Raw genomic sequence first — 22,532 nt, 5'->3', positions numbered from 1 at the left:
ACTTCCGGTATGGATTGGATATATGGCGGCGCCCATGTCCGCCATCATGTCTGCAGCTGGGTCCCTCTCGAAAAAAGACTGATTGGGCTTTCCTGCAAATTTGCACAATTCCTATTTAAAAAGGGCTTATGTTACATTAGAGGCAAACTAAAAATACCTGTCCAGCAGAAACTCTGGTTTTCTTAGAACCATATGAGAATGGTATAATTATGAGTTTGTATCTCTGGTGGAATTCGCTCACATTTTAGTGTGCCATAAGCTTATTAATAGCATTTTAGGTACAGGTAGCCCTGTTGGAATGTAAATGCAAATCCCTGCTGCGCTGGGCTGACGGCCAAACCAAACCAAGTCAGCTCATGACTGTTGAAAACGGGTATCAGTACCTCTTCAACACATACTTCTTTGATATTGGTTGAGGCTGTGATTTTGCCTGTCAAACTTTACCAAAGCTGGACTCCATGCAAAGATTGTTTGCTTTTCCACTGGCGGCAAATGTTTTATTTGCCCCTCTGCTCACACTGAATGAAAGTGAATGGGAGGCAAATATTTGCTGGTGTTGATTTCATTCGTGTGACCATACACTTAGAGTCTTTCATTGTGACCATCCCAAGGCACACCTGTGTAGCTGTTTAATCAGCATCTTGATATGCCACACGTGTCAGGTGGATGGATCATCTTGGAAAAAGAGAAGCGCTCACTAACATGGGTCTGAACACATTTGTTAGGAAAGACAGAGCTAATAGAGCACAGTCAGAGCACTCTATTATATCGTTTATTTCAGCTTGTGAAAAACAAGAGCAAAAACAAAAGTGTTACCTTTATATTTTTGTCAGTGTAAATTGCTAAAGTAAGTACCACCAGTACAGACTGGTCTAAACTGGTGTTTACATAGCCAGGGTGTTAAAGTTCCAAAGGATGAAGAGAGATCCCACATGCAGGTCAGGGTGTAAATGAACTTTGTGTTACATTTACCAGAACTACTATCATGTTTCACAAGCTCAATACAAATACACAAGACACATGGTGCTGTATGTAACTTTATTAAGAATGCAGAATGCAGGGAGTGGATATGATGTGTGTGTGTGTGTGTGTGTGTGTGTCACTGCACACCACAGTCATCTAGGTAGTGCATGTCCCTTCCCATGCCACTTGCACATTCTTCTTCTTGTCACTGTAGGAAAGAAGAACATAGCATTACAGCATATTGTGGTTTGGTTTATGTGTACGATCATGTGTGTACTTTATGCGTGTGAGGGTATTGCAGCAATAATACAAGCAGAAAGAAATACCCAAACACAAGCAGAAAAAGGTGTAGCTACCTACATTTTTGTGATTTTCCATCTAACGAGTATTGACTGGCAGCTCTGTAGCACTGCTATCAGTGTTGCAGTGTGTCATGAAACAACAACAGGAAGTAAACACTGATGTCATAAATTAAATATTCTGTTTGTAGCTAACATTATTATAATGGATGTGTGTAATCCTCATCTTATCATTTTATCACTGGGTCTTTGCCAGTATCAGTGTCCTGCCTGTTCCTTTAAACAAATGTATAGTGATGTGATGTTACAGCCTGTGGGGAACAAATGCATCATTACTAACAGGCTGTACAGGTCTATATGGTAGTGACTGCAGCATGCATGTTTAGTTAGATGTGGAGTTAGATCTGAGCATGAAGGAGGACAGAGTCATGAGTGCAGCCGATGAACTGAACAAGAGGGACTGTACAACTGAGGGACTGTACAAATACATTTGAACCAGTAATAGGAATTCTCATGCTCATAATGATCAACACTTTGATCTGGAAGGTTTAATTTCTTATCATCCAGCTCTGTGTGAGATTTAAAAATAAATAATAATAATTATTATTATAATAACAATAGTATTAACAATAATAATAATAATAATAATAATAATAATAATATGGGCTATGGCTGCAGTCAGAATGACAGCTGGAGAGAGTGGACTCATTCAAGTAAAAAATGGATTGGTCTCACAACACTGACGATTGCTCTTCCTGAGGAGACCCAGGGGCCAGTTGCACAAAGCACCTTCACTTAAGATTTCTAATTAAGGTTTTCCTCATAATAAGTCTGGTTGCACAAAACACCCTTAAGTCTTCTCCTTAAGGTTTCCTGACAATCTTCACTTTATTATTATGGTTTTCTCCTTGTCTTGGTCTTATGAATCCGCTGTGAGGGTCCTAGGGACAGAGGGGTGTTGTGTGCTGTAAAGCCCTGTGAGGCAAATTGTGATTTGTGATATTGGGCTTTATAAATAAAATTGATTGATTGATTGATTGAATCCCTAGACCACTACACAAAAGACCCTAGCAACCAAAGCATAATAAAAAAAAGGTACCTCCGACTCTATCTAAACTGCAACATGACCAAGTTTATGGTGATAAATGAAAAAAACTAACATACCGTGAGAAGAGTGTCTGTGACCCAGTGGATATGTTTTTGATTTTACACTTCAGATTTGACTGAATTCATTTTCTGTGCAATTTTTTCCTACAATCATTTTCTGTTTTTTTTTTTTTTTTTTTTTTCATATTTGGGGATCATTTACTTTGTAGTGTGCGCTTTCTATGATTGTATTCTTCCAAAAGTTTAATCTGTTCCTCCTCTGACCAATATGGTTTTATTGTCTTCTTTTCTTCTCCTGTTTTTTCACTAACAGTATAAGTCAGCTTTGTGAGATGAAAACAGGCGAGTCCAAACAAACAATCTCCATGGAAACTTGTATTGCTGTAAAATATCTTTCAACGCAGTGAATGAGTTTACATTTTTCCTTAACTAAGAAACCCTTTACAGAATTCTGTGCAACTGTGTAAGTCCCTCAGTGAGTAGAAATTAAACCCTGTCTTCTCCCATTTTTTCACTAACAATAAGCCAACTTTGTGAGATGAAAACAGGCGAGTCCAAACAAACAATCGTTTGTTTCTGTTACAGTTACAGCAACACTCATTTTACCATATCACTTTTTGTCTACAGTACTCTTGTATAGTTTTTTTTATTCTATTCTTATTCTAGTTTATGAAACTCTTACATTTCTGTATTATTTCTGTTGCTTTTTCCAGTTATCTGTATCTATGTATATCCTTGTACTACTGAAACAACTTAATGTCCATGCTAGGGACCAATAAAGGTGTATCTTCATCTTAACTTCAATCTACAGTGCAGATCCACATGCCCACAGTGATTGAAATTTTAGGCTGAACTATAAGGCATACAGGCACAAATATTTAAACCACATGTTCCAAAGAACCATATGGTCATCAATATCTTCTCACAGAGGAGCAATGTACTTATAAAGTGATTTATAAGTTCATCAGCAGACTTTAACTTTGTGAAAGACATGACCCTAACACGCTGATGTGGGTGTATCCAGTTGCAGCCTGTTAGTCCAACATGGTTGGCACGTAAATTTTTGTGATCGAAAGTTCTCAGAAGCCAAAACAACTAGATAAACCTGAGAGCAGACTCTAACATACATGATCGAATGAGACAGTTTCACAACCCTACACATACATAGGCAAATAATATTGCTACAATAATACCTGTGTGTGTGTGTGTGTGTGTGTGTGTGTGTGTGTGTGTGTAGGTGCATGTTACATGCCTGTTCGCCATGCAGAGCATACATTCGTTGCTATAGGTCTGTCCATCAGTGCCACATACTGGAGCATACTCCCTGGTGCAAATTGGTAGTGCATACTGCTCACAGTCAGGCTGGACACAAACACAGGTTGTCATATGATTATTGATAAGACACTCAGGCATTCAGATTTTAATCATTGTTCATTGAATCAAATTCTAAAAAAAATTGCACCTCTTGGACTTGTGCATTCATCAGTGTTTACAAGACATTTAATGTTTCTTGCCTTTATGTTACTGTCCTCAGATTCAGTAGCAAGAAATTCCACAGTTTAGATCCAGAACTACAGAAAGCAGCTGCACTATCTGTAGGTCTGTCTTAGTTTTTGGTACTGTGAGTGGCAGATTCTCTGTGGAAATGAGGGTCTACTAGGAACAGATCCAAGGTGTCAGGGTCAAGTCTTTAAGTACATTTAAAGATGAGAACAGGAATCTCAAAAGTAATCCTAAAATTTACTGGAAGTCAGTGCAGAGACAGAGTGCAGAGTTAGTCATAAACAAACATTGAAGGAATTGAGCCCACCTGTAATAGTTGTTTTATTTAAAAAAAAAGAACTAAATAAGATTAATCTCTTTTTAAATGGAGCCCCTAAAGTCCTGAAAGATTATATTTTTTATTTGGTGCACACAAGTTAATTTCTTGTGGGAACTAGTTATTGTCTCTTGCGTTCGCACAAGATAAAAAAAATCTCACTTTTCAGGACTTTTGGGGCTCTGTTCTTTTACTACAAAGACCTGAAAACAAATAACATATTTTACATCACTTACCAGTTTATTAGGTACACCCAGCTAAAAGTAATTCAGTCCAATACAACAATATTATTTTTAAAATCAACCCTTTTATCTTTTTTCAATCTGTAAACCAGTCGTGAAAATAAAAATACGGAATCAGATCACCCCCAGCAGTCTCACCTCTCTAGGTTTCATCCTGTCATTGTTGCCTGGATTCACAGTCTCAGCCTGCAGGGACAGGACTACACACACACACACACACACACACACACACACACACATTTTTAGTTCTATACGTGTGAGAACCATCATTGATATAACACATTCCCTAGCCCCTTACCCAATGTCCAATCCCAACCCTCACTCTAAACCTAATTATAACCTGAACCTCGAAAGTAAGTCTGAACCACTCACACATGCACACACGCATGCACACACAAACACTATCTATCTATCTATCTATCTATCTATCTCTCTCTCTCTCTCTCTCTCTCTCTCTCTCTCTCTCTCTCTCTCTCTCTCTCTCTCTCTCCCTCACCCTTCACCCAAAACAAGTCATTCTGTGAGAATGTAATGTAACCAGCTTTTTGTCCAGAAGAATGTAACCTGGCCAACTCTCATGTTCCTCTGAACGTCCTCTGTTTTTGTTGATCTTTGTGTTTTGCTTCTGTCTGGGGAAACAATGTTAAAACTAAAGATGCTACTTTTAGCTGTGAAAGAAGTGTCTGTTTTAGAAAGCAGGATTAGTGAAAGCTCTGAGTATGTTGAGCCTGAGATGAAAGCCAGCTCAGCGAAACCCTCAGTCAGTTAGCCTACTATTACTATGGATGAAGCAAACCTGCTGGCTCGCAGGTTTGCGATTATCAAAGTATTTGCAACGGAGCATCGGTGGATTAGTGGATGGAGCGGACGCCCTATGATCAGACGCCCAGCGCCTGATGCAGCGGCTGCGGTTTCAAACCCAGCCTGCAGCCTCAAGTGCGTCGTTCCCTCTCTCCCTCAACATTACACTGTTTTGCCATTAGATGCAACAAAAGCCCCGAAAATAATCTTAAAAAAAGAGGAATTCCAAAGAACTGCAGGTTTGTCAGTGTTAATAAGAAATTAATCTACGTTACATGATGCAATGATTCATGAATCCTACTTTTCATATAAAGATTCCGCTGTGTAATTGGCTCATTTATGGGACTTAACATCGCATAATAGCTCCATCTGAGCATAAAGGAGACTTCTGAGAGAATCAGAAGTCATTTCACAGCAGTTCAGCAATTCAGTTAACCTCAGCCTAATATTGACAGAATGAAGAAAGTATGAGCAAAACATTTACCAGTCTGTTTAATATCTTTGTGTTTGATTTTGAGTTGCTGCCCAGTGCGTTTGGGCTCCATCAGATTACATCTGAATTAGAGGATACAACAAATTATATTAAAATATGAACTCTGAGTAATGTTTCTGTATTTTCTGTATATTAGACACATTAACACATCACATCACTTCACATTACCTATTACCACACTCTGCAGTCTGTTCCCACCCCACCTCACACTGTTTAGCTGCAGCTGACGTGTTAGTTTTTTGTTTTGTCGGTCGTTAAAATCTCCGACTCAGTTGGGATGAAACAAGCGGCTTTCTGCTTTTGGCCACTGAATATCACGTTATCTGCACTCCAATGACGATGTCTTTCGGTGCTCGCCGTGAACGCGCGAGTACTCAGAGTTGATTGAACTGATTCTGATCAGCTGTTCAGGAACCGAAAACTCTTTGTCAAACCGGAGATCGGGATAAGGCTCTGAGTTTGTTGAGCCTGCTTCCTGAAATAGGGCCCTGGTCTGAGTTCATGACCGGTATCAGTGGTTTCTGTGTGTTATTTGATTGGTAAATAAACCTGTCTGCTTGAACCAGGTCAAATCAGCCATGGGAAGATGACATCTGAACCACAGAGTTAGTGTCTTTAGAAAACAACAACTGAGAAAAAATGATTCACCAGAGTGAAGGTGTTATGTCATGCCACGGCTCCTAAACACAAATATTTTAACTTGTATTTATTTTTAACTTAAAAAACAAAACAAAACAAACAGACACACATCACCCCTCTGGTTAGTCTACATAATAACATCAGTTTGATGTGACAGACCCTGTAAAAAGAAACAACTTTTTCTTAAGTTCATTCAACTTCAAATTTTTAGGCCTTAAAATTTTAAGTTGACTGAACCTGATTCAAAACAAGTGAACTTTTCTAGTCAGGTAAACTTGATCTTAATTCAGTTGTACTTATATCTTTTAGTTCCATAACTCAAGGATATAGGCATTAATATCAAGTTTATGTGACTAGGAAAGTTCATTTGTTTTAAATCATCACAAAATGACTATTTAAGTTAAGTCAACTTAAAATTTTAAGGCAGCTTGGACACTAACTGTTTTAAGCAAAAACAACTTTCACTATTTTACAGTGTGAAGATGCATGATATCAATATTTTAGGTCAAAATATTGAAAAATCAAAATCATTTAGACACACAAAGAAGTAAAGCAGGTTATCCCTATATTAAGCTGTGATCACCAATTGTAATGTTGTTACACATTCCAGTCTCTAAACAATACATTGACCAAAAAAACCTCTATCTCAGCAAGTCAGCAAGTCAATTCCTGAAATATTGTCTTCTTTAAAAAGTGGGGTGATATTATTTTATCTTTTTTATTTTTTTCATTTTGTCTGTGTTCGGCTTTCTTCTGTACTGTTTTCTATGCTAAAAATTCCCATGTTACAACAAAACTACACTAGGAACAAGTGGACACTTCCTACACTTTGAGCTGTTTCTGCTTCAAAAGGAACACAGTGTTTGAAGCAGATAGTGACACAGAGTGACTTGTTACAATCATGTTACGATGCTGTTAATGAACTCACCAGAGACAGAGAGCAGCAGAGCAGAACACAGCAGTACAGTCAGCTTCATGGCTTCCAGTGTGTTTCTTCGGGCAGCAGGTGTGTGTCTCACACATTGTGTTTTCCTTTTATAGACAGCCTGTCAATGATTAATGAAATGCTACAGATTAGATGACGCAAAGAGAATGTTTGTGGTCAGTCTCATTAGGGATGTGCTCCCACCCACATGAACATTAACGTCAGACATAAAGTGAAGACAACACTAATGTATTTGCCACTGAAAAATGCAACAGTGCAGCAGTGATGACTTGTGTCTGTCTCAGCCTTCCATCAGCAGTCTCCCACTGTGACTCAGTTAATTTCATTTCCACTGGATGTCCACACCCTGCAGACTCACAAAATGACAACCAATCACACCTTTTTTAAAGAATGTTCTCACGAAAGTTAAAGTTTCTGTCCCTTCCTCACACAGAGTTGCTCTGAGAATTTTTCTTAATCAGTCCTAAGCTAGGACTTCTTACTAGAAGTTTTAGGCTGAGTTGGGGGGAGTTAGGGAGAGAGTGTTCTCAGAATACTCTTGTGAATACAGCCCCTGATCATCTGATAACACGACTGGACAAAACAGTAACAGCCTGGATAAACAAATTTCTAGTTTTAGCTGCAGGCAAGAATATAGTGGCCAGGCTGATGTCTGGACTGTTAGAGAGAGAACTAGATTCAAAGTTTTAGCATGAGTACGTTACCACACAAACAACATGTGACTGTCACACACAGGTCAACTTAAAAGTTCATCCATGACAGTGGAAATAGTTTAAGATAAATAAACAGTAGTTTGACAAACTAAATTAAATGAAGCCCTGTGTAGGTTCAATCAGGAAGACTGTCTGGGGGGAGGTTCCCTATTCGACTATGGATTCATCACCCTCCCTAAATCATACCATCTCTACAGGGTCTAATCGCCAAAGACTTTCCACATTTTTATTATTATGTGCACATGTAACTAAATATTCTTTTACTATAAAAATGAGTCTCTCCTGGTTGAATTAAAGATCCACTTACCAGTTTATACTAAAGGTGTTTTCACACCTGACCTGTTTGGTACGGTTAAAACAAGCTCAGGTCCGTTTGCCTGGTTAGTACAGTTTGTTTGGGCAGTTGTGAAAGCTGTCAATCGAACCCTGGTGCAGACCAAACAGCTGAAGTGAGACTGCTTGAAAAGGTGGGTCTCGGGGCATCAGTGGCTTTGTGGATAGAGCAGGCGCCCCATGTACAAGGCTGTTGCCACAGCGGCCTGGGTTTGACTCCAGCCTGTGGCCCTTTGCTGCATGTCTCTCTCTCTTTCTCTCTCCCCCTTTCACACTTCACTATTCTATCAATTAAAGACAAAAAATGCCCATAAAAATATCTTTAAAAAAAAAAGGTGGGTCTCAGTCAATCCAAACCGACTCAAGTGCGGTTCATTTGTGGTGTGAAAGAAAACAAACCAACCACAGGATTTTATGATAGCAAATATGTGATTGTGGCATGACTTCAACATCGAAACCAATGACAAATCCTCCTGCTGATCCTGAAACCTGTCCATGATCTCATAATTAATCCTGATTAAGGCCACGTATATCCTATAACCTATTTATGCTAATGCATACATGCAACTGTGGTAACACACATGCACGTCAGTGAGGGTATTTTCCCTGATTAAAAAGCAGTTAAAATTGCCGTCCTTGTGTCCGACTCATTGAGTCCATTAAAGAGTGTGTGACAGTGATCCCACGTTATGAAGCCCCAAATTATTACTGTACAAGATGCCTTCATCCTTGATTTGCAGTCTGATAATAATAATAATAATGCTTACAATCAGTTATTTCCACGTGAGCTCTTTGTGAACCCAAAGAACAGAAATATCAACACTTTAGAAGCATTAAAGTGCTGCTGCAGAAACATCTGTCAGTCACCAGTGTTTGATTTTCCCACGTGGGTCCTGATGATGCAGGATGAAAACCGGCAAAACTGTCTAATCAATCAGAGAGAGAGAGAGAGAGAGAGAGAGAGAGAGAGAGGCATGTGAGTGGTCACAGCATGCCATGAGAGAGAGAGCTGTTTCTCGGCCTCCCCCTGCTGGTTTTGAGTGAATATTGTGAATACTCTGATTAATAAATGTAAATAAATAGTCCTTTGTAAGTGATTACCGTTTTGTTCAGTTTGGTTCAGTTTTAACTAGGGCTGTCAAATAATATTTTTTTTTGGCCTAATCTTAATAGTTAATTGTGATTAATAACATGCTTAAAATTCCATTATTTTACATTTCAAAACAGTTTGGACGTCCATATTAACAAGCAATTCTCTCCACAGTGTCTTGATTGGGAATCAAAGCAAAGTAAATACATTTATGATCTTGATGATGTCGACCTATTAAAGAAAAGAAGTTCAATGTCCAATCAGTGTCAACATGGTGTGCAGTTACTCTGAGATAATTTTGATTATGTCCAATGATCCTTGCTTAATGCGACAGCATTTGCGCTTTTCAGGAGTTCCAGTTTAGTTGCTTTCTCTGATTGATACAGGTCCTGAATGCGTATGCAACAGTAAGACATATGACTGGTCACAACATGCCAACCTGAGGATGTCCCTTAGACCCAAGTCCTCCATGATGTTGACTGGTTTGCAGTCAGTTGCCACAGCAATTTAGAAGTGTTGTAGTTAACTTCTTTGATTAAGTGAGCAACGTGCTCACACCAAAATAGTGCTTTGCTGATGTCATGTCAATGTAGTTACCCTTGACAGGATTTGTATCCCTGGCTGTGGCCTGTTTCCACATCGCTATGCTCTCAATTTACATAAGGAAATTAAAAATAACAACGTGGATATTTTAATTTATTGTTTTGGTATTGTTGTTTTATTAACTATATTTTGCAGTGTAACACATAACGCATCTATCTAAATAAATGCTTTTATTCTTGTTGAACTTATATTATTTAATCTGTCCTATCAATCAAGTATTGTATTTTGTATGTATTATGTCTATTAATCTGGGTAAGGGTGGAAAAGTGTTTTTGTTCCTGCAACAAAAGTTACAGGGGATTTAAAGGCTGCCATAAATTGTATCCCCCCTCTATACTGTACAAATCAGCTGCTGGAACGAAGATACTTTTCTGTTTTCACTCAGATTATTATGGATGATCTGAAGTACACACAAAATAAAAAAACTTGATGATAGAAGAAAAGAGGAAGATATACTTTTTTAATCCCTGAGGGGAAATTCAATTTTCTTTACACTCTGTTGTCACACACACACACGCCTGAAGTTCACACACATGCACGAACAGGACCTATACCTGTATTAGAGCCCTTAAAGGTTTCTTTTTGGGGGGGAGGGGGGGTTCCTTATCCGCTGCGAGGGTCATAAGGACAGAGGGATGTCGTATGCTGTAAAGCCCTGTGAAGCAAATTGTGATTTGTGATATTGGAATTTATAAATACAATTGATTGATTGATTGATGATTTGTACAGTATAAATGGGAAATCAATTTATGGCAGACTTTTAATGCAGTGTGAAATAATATGTGTCCCCCTGTAACTTTTGTTGTAGGAACGAATACACTTTTCTATTTTCTGTGGGGGTTTTTTTTTTCTTTTTATTTATTGTGTGTGTATTTCTTGACCTGGTGGTGAGCTGCTGTCTATAATTGCCCGTGCAGGATTACATAAAGTTGTATTGAATGAAATGTGCAATACCAATTACTGGATCACTGTAGTTTTTTTCCCTTGCCATGATATCTGTTATGTGTTGTGAAAAGTGGAACAGCAGTAGATGGTGCCAGTGGACTGGGTAACATCTCCATGTTAAACAGCTGAAGAAGGCAGCAGTGGAGAGAACTGTGCAGTGCAATTCAGAGGGTTTGACACCAGTTAGACTTTACAGTGTGTTTGTGCACCACACAGTGTAAAGAAAGTGAGTACGGTAAAGACCAGTGATGTCTTCTAACTGGCATACACACAAAGATGCCTCATGGAACAAAATGCAGTCAATGTTAATATCAGTGACTTTCCCTTATTTAGGCAAATATTCCGCACAAAAACAAAACAAACTTCAGCAAACTAACAATAAACACAACAGAAAAAAGAACTATGCTTCTACTTAAGTTACATTTTATTGAAACAACTTCCTGTCTAATATTTGTTAAAAAAAAATGTAATGGTTAATCTTTGATGATCAATAATAAATCAAAAGAGGCTTCTTTTAAACAAATTGATACATTTTACACTTCTGGTCTCTCCCAGCTGGCCACCAACATCTTTCAACATTGATATTTGGCTGAATTTAGGTTGTGATGTGGGGTGACCAAGACAACATCTGATGGCAACGTCCATTTGATGAAGAATACTGATGATAGAAGACGCTCATATTTTGTTGGTTTTCAGTTGTGTTGTTAAATAACCCCAATCCAGCAGCTTCCAAATATCTCATGCCAACGTCCTCTGGACGTAGAACAACAACATTTAGTGATAAAGTATGGAGAACAAAACCAAACGTCTGCAAAACATAATAAATTTAATGTCCACTCAACGTGACATTCTGATGTGGTTAGACAATTAATTATCATCAACCTGATTTTCATTGTTGCCAAAATTTAATGTCTGTCCAACGTAGGAGTCCAAAGTCTTTCTGATGTCATTTTGATGTCCAGTGCCATCAGAGCTACTTCACAAAGTGTTATACTCAAGGTTGTAGTTCTAGGGAAAAACTGACATTTGGAATATATAAAAATGATTTGCATTTAAAGAATCACAGTTATGCTCTTTATAAGTTGTATACTGTACATGCCTGACCAACAACTGTGACATACTTGGACTATAACAACACAAATCAACAACTAATTAACTGCAAAGGACACACTGTTCTATGTGGTATGTGCACTTGTATGTTTTTGACTGGGCAACACAAGGCCTTGCTGGATAATCTTAATTAACGTACATGAAACATAATGCTACATGATTTTGAGCAAAACATTTTCATAGAGGTGGCCAGATGGGGCCACTGAAAATCTTGAGGTGGCACACCAAAACCAAAAGTCATAATTGACTGAAGTAACAAAACATTTATTGGGAACAAGCCTTCTCTAGTTTTAGGAAGACTTGTGGGTACCCATAGAACCCATTTTCATTCAGATATATCTTGAAAATGGCCATGACAGTTGTTCCCTCGCTATAATTTAGCCTAACTTTGGAGCATTATTTGGACGCCTCCAGACAAGCTATGCTGAGCTATGGTTGGCTCTAATGGATGCCTAAGGTATAGTTTCACAAGCCTACTGTCCATCTTAAAAACTGAGCATGCCACAGCCTCTTAAAGACAGTAATGTCGGCCTCCAGTTAGCTTTGCCAGGGGAAGCAAACAGAGTGGCCATGGCCCGAGCTTGCCTGCCCTCCTTGGGAGCACAGTGCGTTTTTGCAGTTCCTTGTTGTTCTCTTTGTTCATCTTTTAAAGCAGTGTTAAAGCCTATTTGCAGTCTGAACATGACTTTAGGCCTTGTTATTGAAACTAGCTGCTTTAGGCAAACATTAGGTGTTTCTCAATACCAAGTACGCCAAGTTTGGACTTGCGCACTTGGGAGTTCGGACTTGGCAAGTTCGACTCCCAAGGATGGCTGCCATTGCCGCTGGTCTGTGGGAAATGCATTCTGGGATACCTGGCTGTCAAAAGTCCACACAAGTCACCTCCCAATGCTCCCGATAGAACGGGCAGAGCAAGTTCCAAGTGGACTTTAAATTGGAACATTACTTGGGCTGCGATTGATGATGTTTCAGAAGTCCGCAAGAACACAGGTACAGGCAAGAATGCAGATTGAGAAATGCTGATTGACTCCTCATTTATTTCAGCTAGCTACGATGGAGGACACTTGGGACCTCCTCTGTACAGGAAACTATTTTAGAAACTGGGGGGAGTTATATTCCACAATTAAAATCTGATACTTGGTGAATATTTCATGAGCTGACTGCAGTATAATTTGTTCTCTGTGTATAAAGTCTACTACTCTGAGACTAACAATAAAATTAATGATTCAATATTCCTAAACCTGAATTTTAGTCCCGGGAGGGAGTGTGGAGAAGGTTTTGAAACAGCTTAGTTTAGACCTTATATTTTGATAAATAACGGTTAATAAAATATTTTTTAAAAATCTAAACAATTAAAAAACCTTTTTTTTTTGTTGTCTGTGGTATTGTCTAGCATAAAGGGGACTCGGGAACTGTGCCTGATACTAAACCTTAAAACCGACGAATCTGATACTCAGACTGGACTTTCCGGATTGTATTTGATTTCCTCACCTGTAGCCTACCTGAAGCAACATGCCCACACCAATGTAGTCCCCACCCTTATGCTGCATTCAGGTAACGTCGGAGGAACAGGGACAAAGGCTTATTTGATAGATACAAAACAGTGTAGACGCAGGCTATAGCTCATTATCAGTGAGCTGAACTTGGTGTATTAATGTCAACATGATAGGATTTTATTTAAACTGTGGCTCCACAGCCATTTTGCAACTGGTTTGCTGAAAACATAAGGTAGTTGCTCACACTGGGCAGGATATACTGTTCCTGTTAAAATTATCACTATCTCTGAGTCTAAATTTCAATGAGGAGGCTGATGTGACGCGTTTCTGAGAATCGACTGCAGGGGTGTTTGTAGCATTTGAGGACAGTTGGGACTTAGCCCAGTCCTCCTCCGGTAATTATTTTTCTTTTACTTGAGTATTTGTATTTTGTGCTAATTTAAACCTCTACTCCTGTACATCTCAAACGAAAATATTATACTTCTTACTCCATTACTTTTATTTATCTACTTTAGTTACTTTAAAGAATCAGATGGAAAATACAAAATATAATCAACTAATTAAGGATGATGTATTAAACTACTCAGTAGTATATGCACATGAAGCCTTTAACATTAAAGTGATGATTCTTAAAACATTTGGGGCTGAAGCCTCGGAATTCAAGGCCTAACAACGCCAATGTTCAGCCTTCTGTAATTAGGCTACAGTCTGCATAATATGGTAGGAATGCAGCAGTATCCTGTCCTTCCCTACATTACGCCCTGTCCAGTTTATAGTTGAATGAGATCAATTTTCTTAAAGTCATGTGTCCAAGCTAAAGTGACATATTATCATGATTTTCATTTGGGATAGGCCTACAAGAAATGACAAGTGTAAATTTGCCATTATGTTTTCGTGTCATTGTGTTAATAAAACAAACCAGTGGATGGTGATGGAGGTTCTCTTTCAGGAGAATTATCATATACTTAGACAAATAGTTTGTACACAGAAATACGGGGTCTCCAGCAGCTTTGATGGTTACTGCTTTTACATTTGATGTTGAAGTTATTAACCAAAAATGGCTGCATTATAAAACAGTTTTTAACTTTGCAGTTGTTTACGAGCTACATTGCTGGCCTCATACATAGTGCCTCTCCTTTTCAAACCACAATTATATATCACTTTGTTAGGCCATAAGTCATAAACGTTGATTATCTAATTTCCGACAACACCTGAAGGGGTCATGGGATATCTAACCTTAGCTAATCGCTTCCAACGGAAACCAGCTGAGAGAAAGGGTAGTGAAGACAAGATGGCGGAGTGAGTGGGTTGCGCGTTCGACAGACGGCTGCGACCCTTGGAGTTTTCTGAAAACGCTCTGAAAGGACTGAAAAGATCAAAAGAGCAGCATTATCACTGGGATTGTGATTAAAAAGGCTGTTTTTGCTACTCAGCGCCGAGGAGGTCCGGACATATTTCCGCGGCGGTCCTTGCGACAGCGTTAGCTTGATGCTAATGTTAGCCAACGTTAGGTTTCAGTAGCTGCTACTTCGAGGTAGCTGGGTGGTTGTTGAAGGCCGTAAGCTTTTTCGGATTAGTTTTGGATGTATATACTTCGATACTGACACGACATTCCGTGTTTCTCGGAGGTAGTTTTGTTTGAACGAAGATCCATTTTAGTCGGTAGCCTATGAATAAAACGAACGTCAGAAGAAATCCACTTTCCAGCTTGCTTGTTAGGTTGATTTTCGACAAAATTGTTTGGAGTAACAGCTAGTCCATACTTGCCCTCATCAACGCCAACTGGACATACAGGACTCTGTATGTTCTGCTGACAATCGGGCCAGACTGCCTCAGAATTTCCTAAAGTGAATCAGGTGGAGATTTTCATTTGGTGGATACTATGGCGAGCAGCAGTGGCTCCAAAGCCGAATTCATAGTCGGTGGAAAATACAAGCTTGTCAGAAAAATTGGATCGGGATCCTTCGGTGACATATATCTGGCCATTAACATCACAAATGGAGAGGTAATTTACTGCATAAATGTCTACATTCATCTGCATTCTTCAATGATAACGTTACTTGGTAGCCAGTGTTCCCACCGAACACCACTGAGGCTGAGTCTAAAGTATTTAAGGCATATTGTGACATAGCTTTGTAAGGTATCCGGCCTACACTTACCAAACTGTTAAATTTAGCTAAAGCTGCTACACGATTTGGCATTATTCGTTGAACAGCGAGTGCCAGAACATGTATCTTTGCCGTAACCAACACAGTAATAACTTAGATGTAAATACAAATGTTGTGTTTTGTGTGTCATTTTCAGGAAGTAGCTGTAAAATTGGAATCACAGAAAGCCAGACATCCACAGTTGTTATACGAAAGCAAGCTGTATAAAATCCTACAAGGTGGTGTCGGGATTCCACACATCAGGTAAGTGGGATGGTTTTTACATCGTACAATGTTGCCGACAGTTAAGTGACTCTTTGGTTTTATATCTTATTTTTAAGCTAGCTATATCAGTGTGGAAAAGTCTCCGCAGGAAAAAGAGACAATAATGTTTAAGAAGCAGCAACCTTGTTGGCATTAGGCCTGCTAATCTGCCTAGCGTTGCCTGGTCTATTCCAGGAACGATATTTGTTCCCCTGAACGCCTAAATATCTCGTCGGGTTTTCACTGAAAATGTCGCCTTGTATCAGTCGTGTTTAGACCCCATCTATGCACTTTTATTGTGAAATAGCGGTTGTTAGGGTGCAGAGAGCCAACTATGAGGTTGGAAATGGCCGCTCCTCTTTTGTTGTGTTAGCTCCCAACATGTCTTCCCTTACCCTGTTAGAAAATGGCGGCGGAGCACAGAAGCGAAAACAACAACCCAAGCCCCACGGTGGAAGTGTGTTTTCACCACGGTATTTCAGCCTATACGTGGTCTGTTGTCAACGTTACCTTGTAATGGGTCACACACCATGTTTAGTTGTGTTTAAGTAACTGTTTAGAGTGGGCTGTAGCTTAACAGGGCAAGTGGCAACGTTTGAGATACACAAGCTGTGCCCCTCAGTTCCACATTGTGTAATACAGCTATAAAATGTACACTGTGGACTGTCTTACACAGTATGCTGCCTCATCTTTATGTTGTTAATGTTGTGTATGGGCATGTGATACTGACGTGTTACTGCAGAGCAGTTGCTGACATCTTTGAAACCTGTGACATTTATTTGTGGATACGATGGGAAGAGAAGTTTGTATGTGTGGGGAACGCAGTAACCACTTAATGTGCCAAAGTGGAAGTGTAGTGAACGTTTTATTATGGTTTTGTGCACACTTAAACATACAAATAACACTAAGGTTTCACATAAGAAGATGATACGAAGTGATTTGTTAATATTGTACAAAACTAATAATAAATTGTTTATTTATTATATGATCATAGCAGCAGGATTGTTTTGTATACTAACATTCAGTGTGATTTGAGATATATCAAGGTCTTAGGTGGCTGTGTGCGCTTACCAAACTTTGACGCTTGTAGACCAAAACAGTGGAGATTTATTAGTGTATTCCTTTACTGTTTTTTTTTTTTTCCCTGATAATTTCCAAATGTAAATGCACTATGTAAGTTCTGTATTACTCCATGTTTTTAATGTTTTCTGCCATAAAGTTAAGTGGAAACATGATGCATGCATGTTATATTTCAAACAATAGAGCATGTTGACTTGGTTTTATAAAGTATTTTATGGTTTGGTTTGTGTTTGATTGATTACCTCACAGCTTTTATTTACTTATTCTGTTGATTCGGTATATACATCTGTTTGTATTGTTTTTATATTTTCTGATACTATATAAGAGAAAGTCAGGAGTGGCATGACATGGGTCAACATTAAAGAAGTATTTCACTGCAGGAGAGATGGCCTTTTGATAAATCCAGGATGTCTTTGCAGTAGAAAGTTGCAAATGTTTTTGAAATAGGTGTTAGAGAAAAGGACGCTTATGCCCATGAGGAAGAAAATCTACAACTACCAGAATGCACTGCACTGCACTAGGGGTTTCATTTATAAACATTGCCTACACAAAACAAGGCCTGAAAGAGATATGTGCCACTTTCCATGCAAAAGTTGTGATCTGTAAAAACAAACATGGCGCACACTATTTTTGGGTTTTGTCCATACATTTTTAGCATACATTCTAGGCATTGTTTTATAAATGAGACCCCAGACCAATAAACGCTCCCGCTGGTGGGTGAGGTAATGTGAACACATCTGTTTAAAATAATGTCAGCTGGCTAGTAACTAACAGTCTGGTATCAAAATTAACCAATATGCTAAAGTATGTTTCTGAAAACATTTGTGTTGAGAAATAGCCAACTCAGTAACGAAATCTTGATTTATGTCTGATCAGTGCTACCTAATTTTACCAGCGAAACAGTGAAAGGAAATAGTAATAGTGTTAATCATTGACTTAAAGTTAGTCTCTAAAGTCATACTAACTCACATCTGTCTGATATTTTATTCATAATCAGTTTGACAGATGGAAACTTGACCTTAGTCTTTGCATTCTTCCCTGCGTACTTACTGCAAGCAAGCCTCAAATTAAAACTTTTGGATCTCGGGGCATCGGTAGCATAGTGGATAGTTCCGGCGCCCCATGTACAGAGGCATTGCCTCACTGCAGCGGGTGCAGGTTCGGTTCCAGCTTGCAGCCCTTTGCTGCGTGTTAATCCCTACTCTCTCTCTGTCTCCCCACTTCACTCACTGTCCTGTCCATTAAAGGCAAAAAGCCCACAAAAATAATCTTAAAAAAACAAAAACAACTTTTGGATCTCAGCCTGTTTGAGTGTTGAGGCCTTTTTCAAGTATTAGCTAGTCTTTTGAAATGGTACATATCTGAGTAGCGTCTTTAATAGTAGAGAGGAGGAATTCTGTCTCATTGACTGCTGCAGGTTTGGAATGCAGACCTTAGTCACGATGGCATATGGTTGAAGTAGTGCTGTGCATCATGTCCTGAAGAAATTCATGTCTCCTGAGTCACTCAGACAGACAGCGTGAATTATCTATATTCTACTAGTCAGACTTGTTTGAATTGAGTTTTGGCAAACTCAGAGGATCTACCTGCTTTGTGTCCCAGTTGATGGGTTTCAGGGAGCCACCCTGTTGTTATCTCTACCTTTTAGCTGATGCAAAAAGCTGCTTTGGCTTTACTACTTTTATCCCGCTCTTAAGTTGTGGCTCTTAGACGAGAGCAGTACCTGTGACCAACTGTAGCTGTCAGAGAAAATACCGGTGAAGTGATAAACTACTATGCCTTTTGTGTTTAATGACCACATTTGTAATGTACAGCTTTGTTTCACTTGTTAGTGTTCATAGCCATTGAATTACAGCAGATTCTTTGACGGTGAAACAAAACAAAATGCCAAAGTGAAAGTTGGGTATACCCATTTGGATTGTGTCTGATTGTCAACAACAGATGATCATTAAAATGTACTGAACACAACATGCACCTTTTTCCTTAATAAATAAGATAATTAGCTAGTGGTTGCCATGCACCTTGATAAAGTTTAAGGAGTTTTGTAAATGAGACTGGGTGTGTGGGGAATTGCTGTGACTTGACGGAGGAGTAAGTGTTCATGCTTTTACTGACCTAAAAATGTATTTGTATTTTTTTGTTCCATTGGTTTTAGAGCCCATAGTGTTCCACAGAACTAGGATTGGCTTGTAAATGCCTGTGTCATTGTAAAACTGACAGTAAAAAGCACAGAAATTGGACTTAAATTAGTTAATGTACACAATTTAAGTGTTCTTGAAAACTAGAAAAGTGCATTTTTTTCTGACAGCCTATTTAAAGTTGATTGAGATATTAGTTTCTGCACTGTTCTGTTGTTGTTGGAAAGTCACCTTGCCATTAAGCATAGCTACTTTTAGGACAGAGTATCTGCCTGTGTACTTGACTGTTAAAAACAGAGAAACAGACAGAAAATACCAACATTTGTCTGGTGTTGATTTTCCTTTCCCTGTTCTATATCTGGCTGACAGTGCTAAGATGCACGGCCATATACAGTATACAGCACAGCTGGCACATGGCTTAATAGAGACAATGACTGTGGAGCCACAAAGGCACAGCAGCTTGGTTGAAACATGAACTCCGAACACACACACCTTCTTTACAAACTAGAACTGCTTTGTAAGGTAACCTGTCATAGATATAAGCATACATACGTTGGGTGCCAGTTGTGCATAGTAGGGTTCTAAGGCTGGCAACTTACTAAAAATACTTTGTGTAGGCACCAGTAAGTGAGTTGAAATAATGGGTTGTAAAATTGGCATCAGTACAGTTATTTGGAGGCAGTGTTAATAACAGTAAACTTCTGCAGGTTTTGAGCAAAGCTTTTCCACCTTTACTGCAATGAAAGCAGGGCCTGTTGAATGAAACTTTGCACTGGTAATACTGGGTTAATGTTGCAGCATAGTCTTGTCAGAGCCTGTCCAACCTGCTGGTCCTGCTGCCCCTCCTCCACTCCTGCTACAACCTGGCTTACCTTTTATAAAGTCACCACCCATCACATTTTCAGTCTTTTCCTCATTCTTGCTCAGTTTTCTAACACCGACTCAACCTCTGTGATGCAGTCTAAGGAAAGAGACCTAGTGGTGAATTAGACTTTTATCAAGCTGAAAAAGCTTGAGGTGTTTACATGATGTAATGCACCTTTTAAAAAAAGTGTTTGCTCAGTGTGTGAGCAGGATACAAAATTAGGACCATCCATTAGCCAAATACTGGTAAAATCTGCAAGTACCTGGTAGATTTGCATCTCTCACAAGTTTAAAAAACAAAAAAGGTAAAAAAATAAATAAATAAATAAAATAATAATAATCTATTGAGTAGCTAATAAAATTCGAACATTCACTAGCCATTTGGCTGGTGGACAAAAGTTAATTTTGCACCCTGTGTGTGGGTGCGGCTTAGCTTTTCATTGTCCACACACCACCAGACTGTTTAAGATTTAAGATTTTAACAGTGTTTTGAGTGAGGAAAAGCTTTAAGGTGCATCACTGCTCCCCTTTATGGGCTATGGAGTGGATTGATTATATGTAAGATTTATCTAATATATCTTATATCTCCATCAAGGAAAATTATATCAAAATAACTGTAGTTATTGATTTATTGCAAAGCCCTAGCGGGCAGTGTCTATATTTTGGCAGGCTGCCACAAATAAATTTATGTATGGAGAAACCTTGTGTTATTTGTATTATTCTGGCCAGGTATTCTGACGATAATGACATGCAAGCCGTGAATGTCTCTCTGTGTGTTACGATTGTTGGCTGTAAAAACACAATATCAGATCGTTTATTGTGGAGTCAGTGAATGCAGAAGTAGCATGCATAAATGGGTATGTACAGTTCTGTTATGTTTGGTGTTAGTTCCCCATTGTAAGATCCGATTTGTTATTGTATCTTCAGCACAAATTATTATTAAAACTATCCTGACTTGATAACAGATGTTATCTGACTCACATTAAATAAAAAACAATATACCTTCTCAACTCGACCACTGTGTGTGGAAACTAAAGAAATTGTTGGAGGCTCCCTCCATCACTATTCATCTGATTGGTCTTGGTCATGCTGGCACACGCGACCTTTTACACAAACAACCTTGAACTTAGATTGATACATAGGTTTAGCAGTGGAAGTATGTTGTTGACCATATTTGTATTTTAACAAGTGTTGTTTAGTATAAGTCTATATGCTTGCTTTTGTTAGTTTGTAGGACACCTTTACAGACAAGAAATTTAATAGTGCAAATAGCAATAATTTGTTTGGGTTATGGAAAGAATAAGCACTTTCCGTGAAATTTATGATTTCAAGTCTTTCAAAAACATTTCCAGTACTCGTATTACTAAGAAACATGCAGCCAAAATACACCTGCATGTATTGCTGTTAATATACCAAAACATTTGAATGTGGTACATTAGCTTAGCTTTAGAGCACTGGGGCTGCACAACACACATCATGAAGCAAAATGTATTTACTTTATTATCACAATGATGTGATGATGTTATTGGGCTGGATGATGTGGCTAAAATATGATCATGAGACAATATATGATAATACTGACAGTTTGAAAGTGTCCTAAAAATGACTGAAGCATTAAGAAACCACAGGGTTAAACTTTAGAATAGTTTATTAACCGTTAATAACAGAATAACACATTAATAACATATTACAGTGCAACATGACTTGGTTTAAGATATATTTTGTGATAAAAGACTACATTGAATAACATAAATATTAACAAGCTTTATCTACCATCTCAAAAAAATGCCATGCCTTGTAACTTATTCAAAGAGTGGTGTGGTTGCTGGGATGATACCATCTGATTTGGTGGAAAAGATATGTTGTTTCCCATCAGCAAATTAAAACATATTTTGTGGGCAATGTTTTTCCCCAAATAACTTCAAAGATGCATTTAAAACTTTATCACAGTCATTAAAATGAACATATTTGTCTTGTTTTTTTTTTTTATAAACATGGTCTTTAGAAACTATAGATCTGTCAAAAAAAATTTTAAATAAAAGCAGTGCTTCAGTGTAGCTCTGCTGATGTTTTGAACTTGGATATGATAAAATTAGATATTTGACTGTCAGGCACTGCATTGTTGGTTAGTAGACTGAAAATATATGTTGTATATTCGGGACAAGCTTACAAGCTCTGTGCATTGACCTCAGTTAAGTCAATCAACGGCACTGATTACCCCACTGATCATTCCATCGAGCCACCAGTAGGCAAGACCCAAATGTCAGCTGTAACATTAGCCAGCTAACATTACTACCAACTTGCTGACACTGATAGCATATTTTACAAACCATCTTAATCTATGCTTTGCCGCTCTGTAGATATCCATACTACTTCCATATAATTGACGTCGTCATAGCGTTTTGGTCAACAGTTTGCTCATCTTTGGAGGGTGATGCAA

General features: G+C 38.5%; 2 protein-coding genes across 6 annotated transcripts in view; one reads left to right on the top strand and one right to left on the bottom strand.

The window, feature by feature from the left end:
- Window positions 1-1,021: 1,021 nt before the first annotated feature.
- On the bottom strand, window positions 1,022-7,409 carry LOC117260967 (trypsin inhibitor ClTI-1-like). Its single transcript, XM_078169171.1, has 4 exons — window positions 7,292-7,409; window positions 4,569-4,630; window positions 3,622-3,731; window positions 1,022-1,171 (listed from the first exon to the last, which is right to left on the bottom strand). The coding sequence occupies exons 1-4, from the start codon at window positions 7,338-7,340 to the stop codon at window positions 1,120-1,122; spliced, it is 273 nt and encodes a 90-aa protein (XP_078025297.1). The 5' UTR covers window positions 7,341-7,409; the 3' UTR covers window positions 1,022-1,119.
- A 7,446-nt stretch (window positions 7,410-14,855) lies between these two features.
- Window positions 14,856-22,532, top strand: part of csnk1a1 (casein kinase 1, alpha 1) — a 45,182-nt gene continuing 37,505 nt past the window's right edge. For all 5 annotated transcript variants that reach the window (XM_078169170.1, XM_033633121.2, XM_033633120.2 and 2 more), the window contains exons 1-2: window positions 14,856-15,604; window positions 15,904-16,010. In XM_078169170.1, the coding sequence (XP_078025296.1) occupies window positions 15,482-15,604; window positions 15,904-16,010 (230 nt within the window). In that variant the 5' untranslated portion in view covers window positions 14,856-15,481. The remainder of the gene's footprint in view (window positions 15,605-15,903; window positions 16,011-22,532) is intronic.

Source organism: Epinephelus lanceolatus, chromosome 7 (genome assembly GCF_041903045.1).
Source record: "Epinephelus lanceolatus isolate andai-2023 chromosome 7, ASM4190304v1, whole genome shotgun sequence".
NCBI lineage: Eukaryota > Metazoa > Chordata > Actinopteri > Perciformes > Serranidae > Epinephelus > Epinephelus lanceolatus.
The sequence above is the reverse complement of the archived record's forward strand: the minus strand, read 5'-3'. Positions and strand labels throughout refer to the sequence as shown.